The sequence below is a fragment of the Aegilops tauschii genome, chromosome 6, assembly GCF_002575655.3.
Source record: "Aegilops tauschii subsp. strangulata cultivar AL8/78 chromosome 6, Aet v6.0, whole genome shotgun sequence".
In the NCBI taxonomy this organism is placed as follows: Eukaryota; Viridiplantae; Streptophyta; class Magnoliopsida; order Poales; family Poaceae; genus Aegilops; species Aegilops tauschii.
Genome location: NC_053040.3, coordinates 103,657,502 through 103,671,733, shown reverse-complemented (window position 1 = coordinate 103,671,733; position 14,232 = coordinate 103,657,502). Strand labels below are relative to the sequence as shown.

Genomic DNA, 14,232 nt, shown 5'->3' with positions numbered 1-14,232 from the left:
TCTACTGTACCTTTCTAATTCTCTAATTCCCCAATACCCTCCTATTGTACCATGACACCTATACAGCGATGACTTTCGCGTCCAGCAAGTATCCCACCGTACAGCCTCTAGTATCAGAGCCTCCCACACTGGCCAACGATGCGACTGAATAAAAATAATAGTTCCAATGATAAAGTCTTGGCAGCAGTTGTCGTGTTTAGCGAAAAAATCACTAAGGAGGCTGTATCACTGAATCTACGAGTCAAGGCACTGGAGGAGAGGCCAGTTGTGCTAGGTGGAGGTGATGGCATCTCATGAAATTGTGGTTTGAGGTGGGTACACGTGGGATGGGAAGAGGTTACGTGTAGCATTGTGGAGAAAAATGGAGGGGTTTACAAAAATTCCATGTCCTAGCCACCTTGCTAAATCTAGAAAACTCATTCTTCATTCAGTTATAGAAAGTGGTTGGATCCTTTGTATTCATAGGTCCATCTAAAGCTTTGATTCTATACAAGTCCCATACCAGGATTTCACTATTGCTAGAGGAGTAGTATTGACTTAGATCTTTCTCGCAGAAAAATAGAGTTAGATCTTCGTTGATTGTATTGGCATTCTTAACATTTTCCATTTGGGTATTTTTTAACTTTCGCAATGGTAATTTGGTCAAGGGCTAATCTCGAGTCAAAGGGCTAGGACAAATTTTGTCTGCCCACCAAGGCGGTGCCACATATAAACACAAAATCACATGAAGTTTCTTAGATGAAATATATTTCAAGAGAACCATAAAGCATACCAACTTGAGTACTTTATTAGACACTGATGTCTCCTGTGGGCACTTAAACTATTGGCACCAGAAAGTCCAACATCACAAAGCCAAAAGAAGCTAATGTTACTGTGAATGGTATTTTGCCTTTGTCATTCCTCAGGAACATTGCTTCATAGAATGGCATATTGGTTATCACTAGCATCCCACAAAGAATGAGTTGGGGGGAAAATGCATCCAAGTGTATATTCCATGCACCTGTCATGATTTGGCTTAGCCCTCCCAGGAGGCAAACAAGGTTGAGTAACGCGATAGTTGCGATGATCACATATTCCGGAGTCGATGACCCGAATTCCATAATTTCTTCCTCATACCTCTTGGATTCATCTTCAACGCTTACCTTTGGTGTAACCACAAATGTCATCTTTGATAGCCCTAATAGCTTCCGAACTGTGTCAATGGCTCCAAAGAGAAACGAGGTTATTCTCTTAACCAACCACATCCTTTGTCCGTTCCACCATCCTTTCAACGTGTCTCCACATGATAATGCCTCATATAGGCTGTACATGTTCTTCACACAGAAGGCATATATGAAGGGTGCGATCCATGGACTCGTAATCTGAAGGACACGTGAATACTTCATTAGTTTTAATAGAAAACACATGTAAGCAAGGTGACATTTTTCTCATATTATGAATCATTACCTTGGGGAAAAGGGGGATGCCTTTGAGGAGGGCTAGTGAAGGGATGACAACATAATACAGGGTAGGGAGTGAATTGGGTGCCCATAGCCCATAGATACAGTAGCCCATTTGATGTCGTAAGTTGGTTTTTCCATGCCCAAACAAGAAGGGGCAGTATTTTGACAGAAAGATTGAGAAACTACCCTCGCTCCATCTCTTGTGTTGCAGTAGTGTCTGAGCAAGTGTCGTTGGACCTAGACCCATAAACGCTGGTCTTGTAGGATTGCTGTAGACTGACTCCCATCCTCTGCAATGTATCGCCAATCCGGTGATTACATCCTCCACGGGGCAACCATACTTCAACCCAATCTCATCTCCCCATTGTGTGTCATGTTCATATGTGCAGGTTGCTAAAGACTTTGCTTTCTCTTCAATCTCACCTATGCTAGTATCTTGTATTCTACCCTTGATCCCTCCGTTCCAGTCTTCTTGATAGTCTTTGGTGAACCTCTTGCCGCAAAGGATCTCCCTTCTGTGGAAACATCCAGTGCCAACATACAGAGGTCCACCCAAACTGTCCATACCACCCATCTCCACCTTTAAATTGGGTAGCTATGTTAGTGTAAATATTATGGCGAACATGAGAACGCAACTCAAGTTACAGTTTGACAATGCTGACCTCATTGATGACATGGAGGGAGTTCCCATATAGATTATTCTTGGTCATGTTGTTATAGTTCTGAGGATACTGCACAAAACCGATCTTGTGACCCATTTCTTCGTCAAGGAAAAAGCACAATGCATCTCTGATCGTATCGTTGTTGTTGGAATACATATCACAGTCCACATTCATGATGACAGGGCTGTTGCTTATCACTGATGATACCCTTATCTGCGTTTCAATGGAAAAAATTGACACATTTTAGTTAAGTCCATTATGACGAAGGTATTACAACCATTCATGGTATAAAATGTTCATCTAATTGGATGATAACATTGTATCATACAGACAGGACTGGTAGTTGGTACTTGGTAGTACTAGTGCCTAGCATTCATAAATGAGTTATTGTCTACATGTAAAAAGGCTGTAAAAGTGGTGGTTCTTACATTTCCTCAACTCTCATTCTCCCAAATACTACCTCTGTAACTAAATATAAGATGTTTTTGCAGTTTAATTTGAACTGCAAAAATGTCTTATATTTAGGTACGGGGGTAGTACTTGGGAAAATTCTATTGTGGACTGTTGATACAATGCTGGAAAATTGATTATCAGGGTGTCAACTTTATGCTACAATTTTCTCAAAGGAAAGAAAGTACAACACAGCATTTTGGTTACTCTTGTCCAGCAATACTGTTTATCAAAAACTTCAAGGTTGTGAATTAGAATATGGTGCAAATATTATGTTCATCAAGAATGGTCAGTACAAGAAAATGAGCTTAATAATTATAACTATGAAGTTTACAATAAACTGTGACTTAGTGTGACGGGGCAAGATTAGTAAGTGTACCAGAGCATTCATTGCCCCAGCTTTGAAGTTATGGTGATGCTGAGGCCTCTTCTCACGTGCCATGTAAACAAGGGTTGGAAGCACATTTCCTTCACTATCAACTCCCTTTTGGTCTTTGCCATCTATCAGAACCTAACAAGAGAAACAACGTTAGAACCTCGAACATTCCCTAATACCTGTAAGTTATTTACTCCAGAATGCTGGAAACCTTTACTCCAATTGGGGCACGAAATCTACCTGCACAATTGGCTGGTGATTTTTTGAGGTAATTTCTGGATTCCATTCATAAAACCCTTTATGATTTGATCTGATCTCTTCAGGAATTTTGCGTGATATGACAGCCGTATCTATGCGCTCAGTCATTTCATCATACATGTCCTGCTCAAAATAAATGAAATAGTTTCATTAGTTCCCACGACAAATGTTGAGCAAAATATTTGAGTAACATTATGCCGCGAGAGTAATGTGTTGTATTCTTGGCCTAAGGCCTCCATCTGTAAACCTTTTCTCTTAATCAATGAAAATGGTAAATCTTTTGCCTCGTTTCAAAAAAAAAGACAAATGTTGAGCACTAAAATTAGTAATATATTGATTTTGTCACGTGTGTGTGCGCGCGTGCGCGCGCGAATTCATTCCCTGTTAAATAGTCATTTGGCATGTGTTTCAGAAAAACAAAAGAAAAAAAGACGTTTGTAATATCTGCTTACCTTGATAAATGACCATTCTTTTGGGGTGCACAAATCTTGATATGACTCTGAGAAATAAGCAGCCGGTGACCTTGGCTCAATGTTATATCTCTTGCAGAATGGTAGCCAATGCTTTGCAAATAAGGAGGCTTCCCACATAGCGTAGAAAGTGAGGACCGAGCCTCCGTCATCAGAAAGGTACACACTTAATTTTTCGGCTGGGTAATTGTATGCCATGACCGATAGAATGGTGGAGATGACGAGACTTGGTGGCTCTGAAAGTGGGTCTGCAGTGCATACAAAGATGTCCACACCAGGTAGCCTGTCTCCGTACCTTCTCCAAATCCAAATGACAATTGTAACTGTGTTAATGCCAAGCATGGCGTATCTTTGAATCTTAGTGTACATGCCAAAAACAATACAAGAGTTCTTTCTGGTGGAGTCAGCCCACCGGGTTCAAAGTCCTACACTTGACATAGATGTCTGCGTTTTTTTTTATTTGTTTCAGACTTCTGAGCGATCATAGCATAAGGTAATATCTGGCCCCGTGTCGCCCCCCCCCCCCCCCCCCCCCCGGGCGACCCGGGCGCCCAACCCTAGCCGCCGCCGAACCCAGCCCCCACCTCCTTCCTCTCCTCCCACCGCCGCCGGCGGGCGCCGCCGAGCAAAGCCCGCGCGGTGCCGGCGGCGGCGGGATCTCGTTTCATCGCCTGGAACAGGGGCCGCGGGGGGCTGCTTCTTCGGGCGCGGCGGCGGAGCTCGGCGACCGGCGCGTCGGGTGGCGCTAGCGGTGCGGGGCGTCGCGGCCTGCTGGCCGGTGGCGGCACATCACGGTGCGCGCGGGCCGGTGGCGGCGCGGCGTTCTTCGCGGCGGTGCTTGGATCTGAGGCGGCGGCCTCGCTGGTGCGGACGGCGCTCCTCCGGCGGCGGGGAGTGCTCGTCGGTGAGGTAGGCCGGATCCCCTTGGCTGCGCGGGCAGCGAGGTCCCGGTGGGCGCTGGTCATGGCGCGGGGAGGCCCCGGGCTCCCCTCGTCAGATCGGAGGCGATCTGGTCCGCTCGTGATGCATGACCTCCGGCCGGCCTGGACAGACGTTGTGGCTGGTTCGGAGGTGGCGGCAGGGTGTTTGGCCGGGGGAAACCCTTGGCCGCCGGTGGCGGTCACGGCGTCGATGGCGTCCCGGACGCCATTCCCTTCTTGGTGGCGGCGCCGAGGCTAAACCTCCCCCCTTCCCCTGCGCCCGGGTGAAAACCCTAGCCCCGGTGGTTAAGCGGCGGCGGCGCCACAGCGTCGTCACCTTCTTGAAGGCGCCGACTTGGGCATGGGGATGCTGGGCGTGCATGGCGAGCTTGTCTGGATCCTGGTGGCGGCCCGTCTGATCTACCGCGTCGCAGCTCCGGGCATGTCTCGTGACTGCGGTGCTTATCTTCCGGCCGTGTCTCCGACGGCGACCTCGCCCTTCCTCACCTTGTACTTGCCGTGGTGGAGCGGTACTTCATCTCACTCATTGATGGCGGCGGAGATCGGCGGCATGGCGCTGTGGAGGCTCGGCGTCCGATGCGCGGAGATGGACTCGCGCAGGAGGAGGTAGCTGTCTGGCGTCATGGTGACGTCGATGGCAGAAGTGGCCTTCACAAGGTAGAAGACTCAATATAATTTGAAGACGGACCGGTGGAAGATGGCGGCGACGACACAAGAGTGCGTCTGACCAGATTGTGCCCCAGACCCGGTATGTGGCTCGGCTGGGGCTTCCGCCTTTTGATGTTAGGTTTAGGTGAGTGGTTTGGGTATGTGGTCCAGCTAGCATCCCTTCATCATATGGATAAGAGTAGCGGCATATGTTGCCAAGATGGTGGATTCAGGTATATTGTTTGTAATACTTTGTAAGGTCCTCGAGAATAATTAATAAAGTGGCCGTATGCATCTCCCAGATGCAGAGGCCGGGGGTCATCCTCCTTTTCTAAAAAAAGACTTCTGAGCGATGTTTGATTAGGGAGACAACGGCCCCATCATCTACGCGGCCGTGCTTGTCATGACTTCGTCAATATTTATTGGTTTAATCTCTTGAAGATACTCATAGAGATAGGGTGTGCATATATATCTTCATAGGGATGAGTGTGTATATACGCGAGCGTCTATGTTTATATTGTATTTTTTTCTTACTAGAATCCAACAATTATCAAAAGTTCCTTGGTTTTTTATCGGGTTTTGTTAGGAGGTGTACGAGTGTCTGCAGGTTTGTGACAATGACGCCTTGGGAGCATCAGTAGTACGTGGAGGTAGCACTGACTCTAAACTGGGACCTATGTAAAACATTCAAACTCAGCTAAAAATAGCGGAGAAATAGTGCAGTGCCACATGAGCACATGCTCCTGCATATCAAAAATGCTTTTTTTTCAAATATACAAAAAATCAGAAAAATTATATGTATCCATGGTCACGTCCAAACGACACCTGCAAATTTTTAGGTCGAAAACTTTAGTATTTTTGACATGTACAAAACAAAATAGAACACCAAATATTACCTCTAAATGTTACATATAGTTTCTTTTTCAGTGATCGTTTCGCATGAGAATTGTTAAGCACACTTGCTACACAAACATGAATGTCTAAAAGAAATCGGTTTATTATTATTTATTTTAAATTTATTGTTCGTTCGGGAGCATATGCTTCCTAGAGCCAAAAAAGCCCAGTGTAGTGTATAATATCTTGTTCTGTATCAGAGTTGGACTAACTTTGAGTTAAAAAGGAAACAAAGGAAGTCGTTTTCTCCGTGCCTTTAGAGTTGTTCGGACGCAAGAGATGGGGAGGAGATTTGTGGTACGCCGGTAGGGGGGCACCGATCACATTTTTATTTTGGCTTTTGATTTTAGATTTTTATATATTTTAACCAAAAGTTTAAATTAAGTTTCGTTTGCATATTTGTGTTTCTTGTGACAAGGATATTAAAACAAGATCCATTTTGAATACGTTTTGGCGAGCTTTTAAAATTTTATTAGGTTCAACTATTGAAACTTGATAAAAGCGAGTGACAGAATCGCAAGTTTCAAAAACTAAAACATAAAATTTGGTGTGCTCTCGTGTGGAATCCAACGACTTTGCGGACCGCGAGGTAATTCAGTGGTCGAGTTTCTTCGTGAGACAAACCAACTATACATCATCTTAGCTTTGATTTCAGTCAGTAAAGAAGGGATAATTGAATTTTCTTTAAGCCATCAAATGCAGTCTCTTAGCTTTGAGGCGACAACAACGATTTGTTGTTGAAGGCCGCCTGCTGTAGTGTATATCGCTACCTAAGGTCCTAGAGCATCTCCCACAGGCGCGCTTCATCTCGACGCGGTATAATTCTTTTTACAGTGTCAAAATAGTCTTTTCGCGCGCGGGAGCGACAAAGAAGTTTTCCAGATGCACAAAAACACGGCGCCCAATCCGGCGTCGCCATCTGCAGCAGCCCGTGTGCACAATCCGGCGACCCAAATTTGCAGCCCAGCAGCCCGCGTTTACACTCGTGCGCTAAAGTTTTTTGTGCGCGCTCTATTTTACAGCGTCTGCTGGAGCGCTGTTTTTTGTCTCCGGCGCACAAAAACGATGGTTTTTAGCGCGTGAGGCATTTTTTGAGCGCCTATTGGAGATGCTCTTAGATAGGGACGTACGACATAATGTAAAATCAGGCAGCCTTAGTACTGATTGAAATGTAAATTGTGCAGTGTGTTCAGTGTTGATTTTGACCTAGTGGATGGTATACGTCATATAATGCATAGCCGACTTGTTAATGCATTTTTTCTTTAAAAAGATTTTATTTTGAATAACAAGGTAAATAGGCATCACCGGCAGCTCAATCATTTTCACACCTTTAGTCATAACCAAAGTTTTCGTCACACTTAAAGCTGTTTTGTCATGTATATATCAAAGAACAACATAGATCCATAATTTTGAAATAACCATATGCCATAGTATGTCATCTTGTAGATTTATGTTGTCTTCTTGGGACGATAAGATTAGGGTTTCTCGTCATGTGATGAGATTTAATATCAGGTGCTTTAGATCCATGTGAGTGTTCAATGGCGAGAACTGTGGCTTCAAAGCACTGGTCCTTAACTGTCATTGAGAAGGTCAAGCCAGCTTCGATAGGGGAGCAACGACAGCGATCCGTTGACGGCTCGTTCAGCCGTCAGTAGTAGTTATTTGATGGTCTTAATATCTTAATCTAATTTTTTATTTTTGTTATATTTAAGATGTTTTGAAGTTCGAGTGAACTTTCATAATAGATCTAATCATTTTGAGAAGAGAATTCGTGAAAACAAGCACGTACGTACGCCTGCGCGCATCCGCAATCTCTCTCGATCGTGCAGCCACCGTACGTGCATACGTTTTTTGTCACAGGGACTCGTGCATACCTGGCGGTGAGCCTGTCCCTGAAGGTGCAGCGTCGGACGGGGCTCCAGCGCACCGACTGCGTGACGACCCAGTAGGCCGCGTACCAGAGCTCCGCCGCCAGCATCCCCAGCCACGCCGCCCGCCTCCCGCCGGAGCCCGGCACGCGCGTCGCCCGGTAGTAGAGCACCAGGAGCGTTGAGGCGGCCACCGTGACGGCGTGGAGCCTGTACAGCGCCCTGCCGCCGTGCCTCACCGTCTCGAACAGCCGCCTCTCCATCCTGCAAACCTCGCTCTCTCGCAGGGCGTACGCGGAGTCGTCTGTGGAGTGGAGTGGAGTGGAGCTGAGCTGGTGGGCAGGAGCGTGCACGCGTATGCGCACATATATATGTGCTCGCGCGGGGAAGGCCGGCCATGCAATCAGCAGTGACGACAGCCGATGGATCGGCTGTGGGTCTGTCTCTAGAGCCTGCGCATGGCTTTCATTCCCTTTGGATTGTGTTTCATGCTTCGCAAGTCACACCCACGGGTGAATCATATCCCGCAATGAAAAACACGGAACCTATATAGGGCATCTCAAATGATCTACCCTCAAACCGAACACTGCATCTGTTCCCGGACTGGATGAAATACTTTTAAACAAACAGGACGATATTCATTCATATTTGGATATTATTTTTTACATAAAACCAGGTGTCTTTGAACATATTTTAATTAGACCGGACTCTAAATATAGCCTAAATGACTGCCGGCATCCGTTTCCCCATGTCCGCCTGGCCATGAGCCCCGGGAACTGAATCTGCGCCTCCGCAGCCTGCAAGCGGCTAATCGGTTAAGGATGATGAGCCCGCCAAGCTTGGCTTCAACGGGATGGAAGGAATGGTGGCCTTTCTGGGACCCGAGCGCCGTCCACCTCCCATGTTGTACTCTTTCTTGCTCCACCAGTGGACATGTCGGCTTCAGGGTCGAGGTGGTGGGGCGTGGCCATAGCTGAGCCGGCGACGTCGTCATGTACTCTCTCTTGCCGTACACTTCATCTGCTGCCTCGTCGATCTCCTTGAAGGCAGCTTCCACTTCGCCTGATGAAGGCGGTACTGCCAAACGGTCACAGGGATGTCACGGATGGAGCGATAGGAGTCGAGCAGAACAACATTCATCATCTGTACAACACTTCATGATTTTTGAATAGAACAAGTATATATATGTTGTGAACTTGGACCATGAACTATGGCTGATAACATTCATGTACATCTCTTAATTCTTACTTTAACTAATTAGTACTTGACAAAATTGCAGGTTCACAGTGAAAGACTCTGCAATTTCCAGGAGTGTGTGCGGGTATATTGCAAGGACACGTCGTACAAGCATGGAGTACAATTACTTCTACCTGAAGACTTGAAGAAGGCAGACACGAATTGCATGGTGTTGCAAACTATTGCCTCAAGCGAATGAAATAATATCCGAACGAAGAAGGTGTCGAATTGCACTTTGAGCATCAATTTGGAACAAGCCCGGGGTCCTTTATTGTAGGATACGAAGATTTGTTCTTACTCTTCAAATTCAAACCTCTTGATGCAATTCTTATTAGGTGCTTTGTCTTGTATGTATAGCTGATAGAGGCGAAGGTATTCTGATGTCTAGATGAGAGGTAGCTATTGTTTTCGGTGGAAGTCGATTTTGACGATCCGATAATGAACGTGTGAAGACGTCGCACCTTAGCAATCGCTAAACCAACTCCGAGAGGTTATTGACTACGCCAGAGCACGATTAACCTGACCACGAGGGTATATTTCCTGCACGCAAGCGAAGCACAAGTAAGAATTGAGATTGCAATATGAATATTGCGAATTTAAGAGGAAAACTTTATTAATCAAAATGGGGTTTTGTGACGTCTGGGTCTGGTCGTTGAACACAAACAAAGGACGCGAGTTGCAACTATGGCAAATTCTAATCTAAACAAAACCCAAGTCTAAACGATGCCTTAAGGGTTGTATTTAAAGGGGGAAAGAGAGGGGATTTGGTCCATCCTTGACAAGGTGGGACTAAAAGACCTCCTGAATCGTTTCCCCAACAATACGGACTATAAAAATAGCATATACCGGAAAAGGGTTTCCCCCGCTTTGTATAAAAATAGCATATGAAGTCGTTTCCCCTATTATGGACGAAATTTATGAAATGTCATCTTGTATATTTCGTCCATATCCTTGTATGTCATCATGGTGGCTTCGAAGTGCTGAAAACTCCATTGGAAACTCCGTTCTTGTTCCCTTCGTGCACGTTTTCATCTCCACGCTTGATCATACTCCAATGTTCATACTTTTTTGTCTATGCTAGGACCTTCATTCGTAAGCAAAACAAATGTATTCAATTTAGTCAGCATCATATTCTCACGAATATTAGAATCATTACCTAGAAACAAAAATATTTGGTATTTTAATTGATGTGCACGAGCTCTAGTAATTGGTCCAATATGCGTAGCGCGGGGGTTGTGGAAGTAACTGTGGTAGTAGTGTCATCATCATCCTCCCCTTCTTGAATTGAAGTCGTCCACGATGAAAGCTCATATTCCTCACCACATAAGGCTTCAAATCTATAGTGTTAAAAGTAGGACTAACCCAAAAGTCTGCAAACAACTCAAGTTTCTATATATGCATTATTGTTTATTTTCTCTAACACCTTAAAAGGACCATCAACACGTGCCATTAGCTTAGATTTGCGCAAATCAGAAAACCTATCTTAGATTTGACATTAACTACAATTCATTTACTTTGGGCCATCGAATTAAACTTCACTACTCAATTATTTCATTAAATGGCATCTTGGTCACATACTTCAAGAGAACTGGTCCAAAGAAAACTACAAGAAAAACTACATGCTACAGTAGAAACATCACTTCCTTGACTGCTCTTACTAGTTCCATCAATACTTTCTCCATCTCATGCTCATTGTCTACATTGTTGCTCTTCTCTGTTGGCTTCTCAAGTTTGCATGCTTATTTCTTCTCTGCCTCTTCAAACTTGGACATTGCATTCCTTGTAGTCTCGTCTCTAGTAACTAGTACACCAACATCAAGTAGATTTCTCTTTATCAATAGATCTTCTTCACGTCCATCCGTGAATGATTTGAGGATTCTTTTCATCACTGTTTGGATCGTAGACTTGACCATTGTATATAGAAAGAAAGTGCTCACTCGTGTGTACTCTTTTCTTCAATACCAAAATTTGCATCCTTTCTACATAAAAATTTAAGCAAACAATGAATTTTAAATTGCTACGAATCCGAAGAACAACCATACAAAATTGTGCTCACTCCGTTCATTTTACACTTGTAGAAAACCCATCCGAATGTTTGGGCGTGCTCAAGACGCAGCGCAGCACTAGCTAGCGGTGGTCATCATACTTGCTGACTCACAGAAGCTCACCAATGAGCTGTTGGGTAAGGGCTAATCCATTCGGCCGACGGACATGGCTATGGCAGCGGTCGATCGACAGACGTGATTGTGCCAGCGGTCGATCGATGGTTGAGATGCAAGCACCGAGAGGAGGAGGACATATGCAAGGGAGCGCAGAGCGGTCGAGGTGGCTGCCACGTTCGGTCCCCATCGAGTTCCATCGAAACGTGACGGCGTCGGGGCCTGGGTGCGTCGAATCTGGAAACGGCGCTGACGAGCATAGATGCGATTTAGGTGGTGACAACAAGAAGCGGCCAAATCAAAGTGGGGGAAGGAGCCCCACGGGTGCTACAGGATGTTAGTGGCGGTGTGTGGTGCCCCGCGGAAGCAAGTAAAGCGACGCCAAAGGGATGCTGCCGAGCTGGGGAGAGCGGTTGCTGAGCGGGAGGGGGAATTTTTAGAGCATCTACAGTCGGGCGCCCCAAACCCGCCTCATACGCCCCGGCGGGCCGGCCGGTTACTAACCGCTCACGAATTTTCGACCCAAATGGGCGCTTCAAACGGGCCTCAAACGCCCGGGCTGACTAGCACCCCTCATATCCATCCCAAATATGGGGCGGATATGGGGGCGCCTGAGCGCGTCCGTCACGTAGGACTGATGATGGGGCCCCACGCGGACTCGTCCGGAAACCCGGTGGTCCGACGGATGCCTCGTCCGCCGCCGCGGTGCGAACGCCGCGTGGCGCCGCTCCGTCTCGCTGCCCGAGGCCAAATTCGACTATTTAAGCCATCCGACGTCTCCCAACCCTAGCTCATCCACCTCCTCTCTCACTGCGCTGCCACCCGAGCCCATCCGCCTCCTCTCCCCTGCTCTCCCATGCTCTTCGGCTTGGCCATGGTCCGGCGGCTGATCACCGCGATACGCTATGCTCATGTCCGAGCACCGGAGGCAGATCACCGAGGTTAGTGACTAGAACCTGGACCCACAGACCAGTTTCCCTCCGCATCGCCGCATTTTGTTTCCTTTTTCATTTCGAACAGGAGCCCTCAACGAACGACGACTGACGACCCAAACAATGCTCAGGAGGCGGTGCTCCGGCGCCCGATAGGTGTTCGGCGAAATGCCGATGGCAAAAAAGCCCGTCCGAGGAGTTCGTGGCCGCGCCTGTGGCGGTACCAGCGGCTGCACCGGAGCACGCCGTAATAACTTCCGCCGTCGCCTTCTCCTGCTGCGAGTGCGTGTGCACGTGCGCGCGTGCGGGTCTCCTGCCGGGCGCGCCGACGTGCTGCCCACTGAGACCGGCCGTGGACAAGGAGGGGAGACGGCAACGGCAAGGTACGTGGTTTCTGCGCAGCAGCGGCGATGCGCTTTGCTCTGCCAGTACCGGTAGCGACAGGCTCCATGCCTCCATCTGATCTGAGCACCTAGCGTCGTTTTCTTTCGCCATCCGAGTTGTTCGGCAGAGCACGAGATCTGCCTAGGAAATCAACGGCCAGAGCTCATCCCGGCAGTATAATAATTAATAACTGTGAAAATTGTTCATAACACATCAAGTCATCAAATGATGTAGAGTACTATTTAATTCTTCTCTGATTATTGTATCCTTGCGTGCCGCTTGTAAGATTCGTTAGGTTCAGTCTTGTCGGTTTAGCGTACCAGGTCAAATTTGCTGAGCAGGCATGCAGCCGGCCGCCGGCATGGTTAAGTGAACTAAATTTACTCAGTTCGAATGTTATTACTTCCACATCATTTGGGGTGGTTCCAAATTTGACAACTACTAGTTTAATACATATTCTGAAATTCTTGAGCTTTCAGATTCAGTCACCTTCCTGACTTGTTGTTCTGCTCTGAGTTATACTAACTGGTAACCACAGCAATGTTAGGTGAACATGTCTGTTCCCTTGTGTTCATGATGATCGTGAGATTCGAAACCCCTGAAAAGATAATCAAGACAGAGTTTTATAAGGAGTCGCAGTCTTTCTAAGAAAAAACAAAGGATGCATACTACTAATCACAAAGGTAGGAAGAATGTTATAGCTGTATCCTCTCTATTGGTGGGACATTCTTAAGTATTATGAAGATAACTTTTTTTAGTTGGACCATACAAGGACATGAATTTTTGGGACATGATGGCAAGCGCTGCCGAAATCCTGGCCATCTGCATGCGCATCATGATTACTAATTAATATAGGCAGTTTTTCAATACGGTGAGTGATATTCAATAATGAGCAAGAATACACTGATGTATATGTGCCTGGAGTGGGCCAAGAAGCTTTAAATTCGTATGTATACAGCTTTTTCTGGTAGTCCATTGCTGGTAGGCATTTAAACGTGTCTCTGTCTCTAACCTGCACGCCTTGAATGTCAGTTAACAAGTGTGGCCTGCCGTTTTTCTTGTGGGTTGTTTTTGCCCAAGTTCATTTTGTGTGTGTATAACGGAGATGTAGTGTTATATCAATTCATCAGAGACATGCATTCATGTTAATGCTGCAGTATTACACATGCTTTGACAATGTTGATTCATCTAGGTTGTCAATTTTTTTAGAACCCATGTAGGCTATCATTTGCTATCCATACAACATGCACTCGCTCATACTGTTTTTTCCTGTTTGACAATGTCAGGACAGAACACTAGCTTCATATGTTCACCAGCTTCTTGACCCTCAACATGTGACCGTTGTCCAGGTCTTGGATGCCATCAATTTAGATGTATGGGACACGTTCAATTAATGGTGCATTTGGATTCGGCCAGGCATTGATCATGCATGATAAGGATGTATTAATGTTCCCTCCTGAGTGTGGCCGGCACGTATGGCTTAGAGGGCACACATGTTTTGCTTATAATTTG

At 46.2% G+C, this 14,232-nt stretch overlaps 1 protein-coding gene and 1 long non-coding RNA gene across 3 annotated transcripts; one reads left to right on the top strand and one right to left on the bottom strand.

Annotated features, from left to right (window-relative positions):
• Positions 1–720: 720 nt before the first annotated feature.
• On the bottom strand, positions 721–8,335 carry LOC109742736 (cellulose synthase-like protein E6). Of its 2 annotated transcripts, none has more exons than XM_045229744.1 (7): positions 8,016–8,335; positions 3,641–3,956; positions 3,171–3,311; positions 2,934–3,065; positions 2,105–2,317; positions 1,447–2,022; positions 721–1,361 (listed from the first exon to the last, which is right to left on the bottom strand). In XM_045229744.1, exons 1-7 carry the CDS (start codon positions 8,270–8,272, stop codon positions 816–818), a joined length of 2,181 nt encoding a protein of 726 aa, XP_045085679.1. In that variant the 5' UTR covers positions 8,273–8,335; the 3' UTR covers positions 721–815. The 2 variants fall into 2 exon arrangements, with proteins under 2 accessions (XP_045085679.1, XP_020157427.1); XM_020301838.3 differs by having other exon boundaries at positions 3,641–3,953.
• Positions 8,336–12,141: 3,806 nt separating this feature from the next.
• On the top strand, positions 12,142–13,214 carry LOC120961906 (uncharacterized). The gene is made up of 2 exons (XR_005759512.2): positions 12,142–12,345; positions 12,468–13,214. It is a non-coding gene; the product is annotated as an uncharacterized lncRNA (long non-coding RNA).
• The last annotated feature ends 1,018 nt before the right edge of the window (positions 13,215–14,232 follow it).

Coding starts and splice junctions, on each gene's coding strand:
- LOC109742736 (XM_045229744.1), bottom strand. CDS start 8,272: ATGGAGAGGCGGCTGTTCGAGACGGTGAGGCACGGCGGCAGGGCGCTG. Junction 3,957..8,015: donor AGGGACAGGCTCACCGCCAG/GTATGCACGAGT, acceptor TTGGATTTGGAG/AAGGTACGGAGACAGGCTAC. Junction 2,023..2,104: donor CCCTCCATGTCATCAATGAG/GTCAGCATTGTC, acceptor CCCAATTTAAAG/GTGGAGATGGGTGGTATGGA.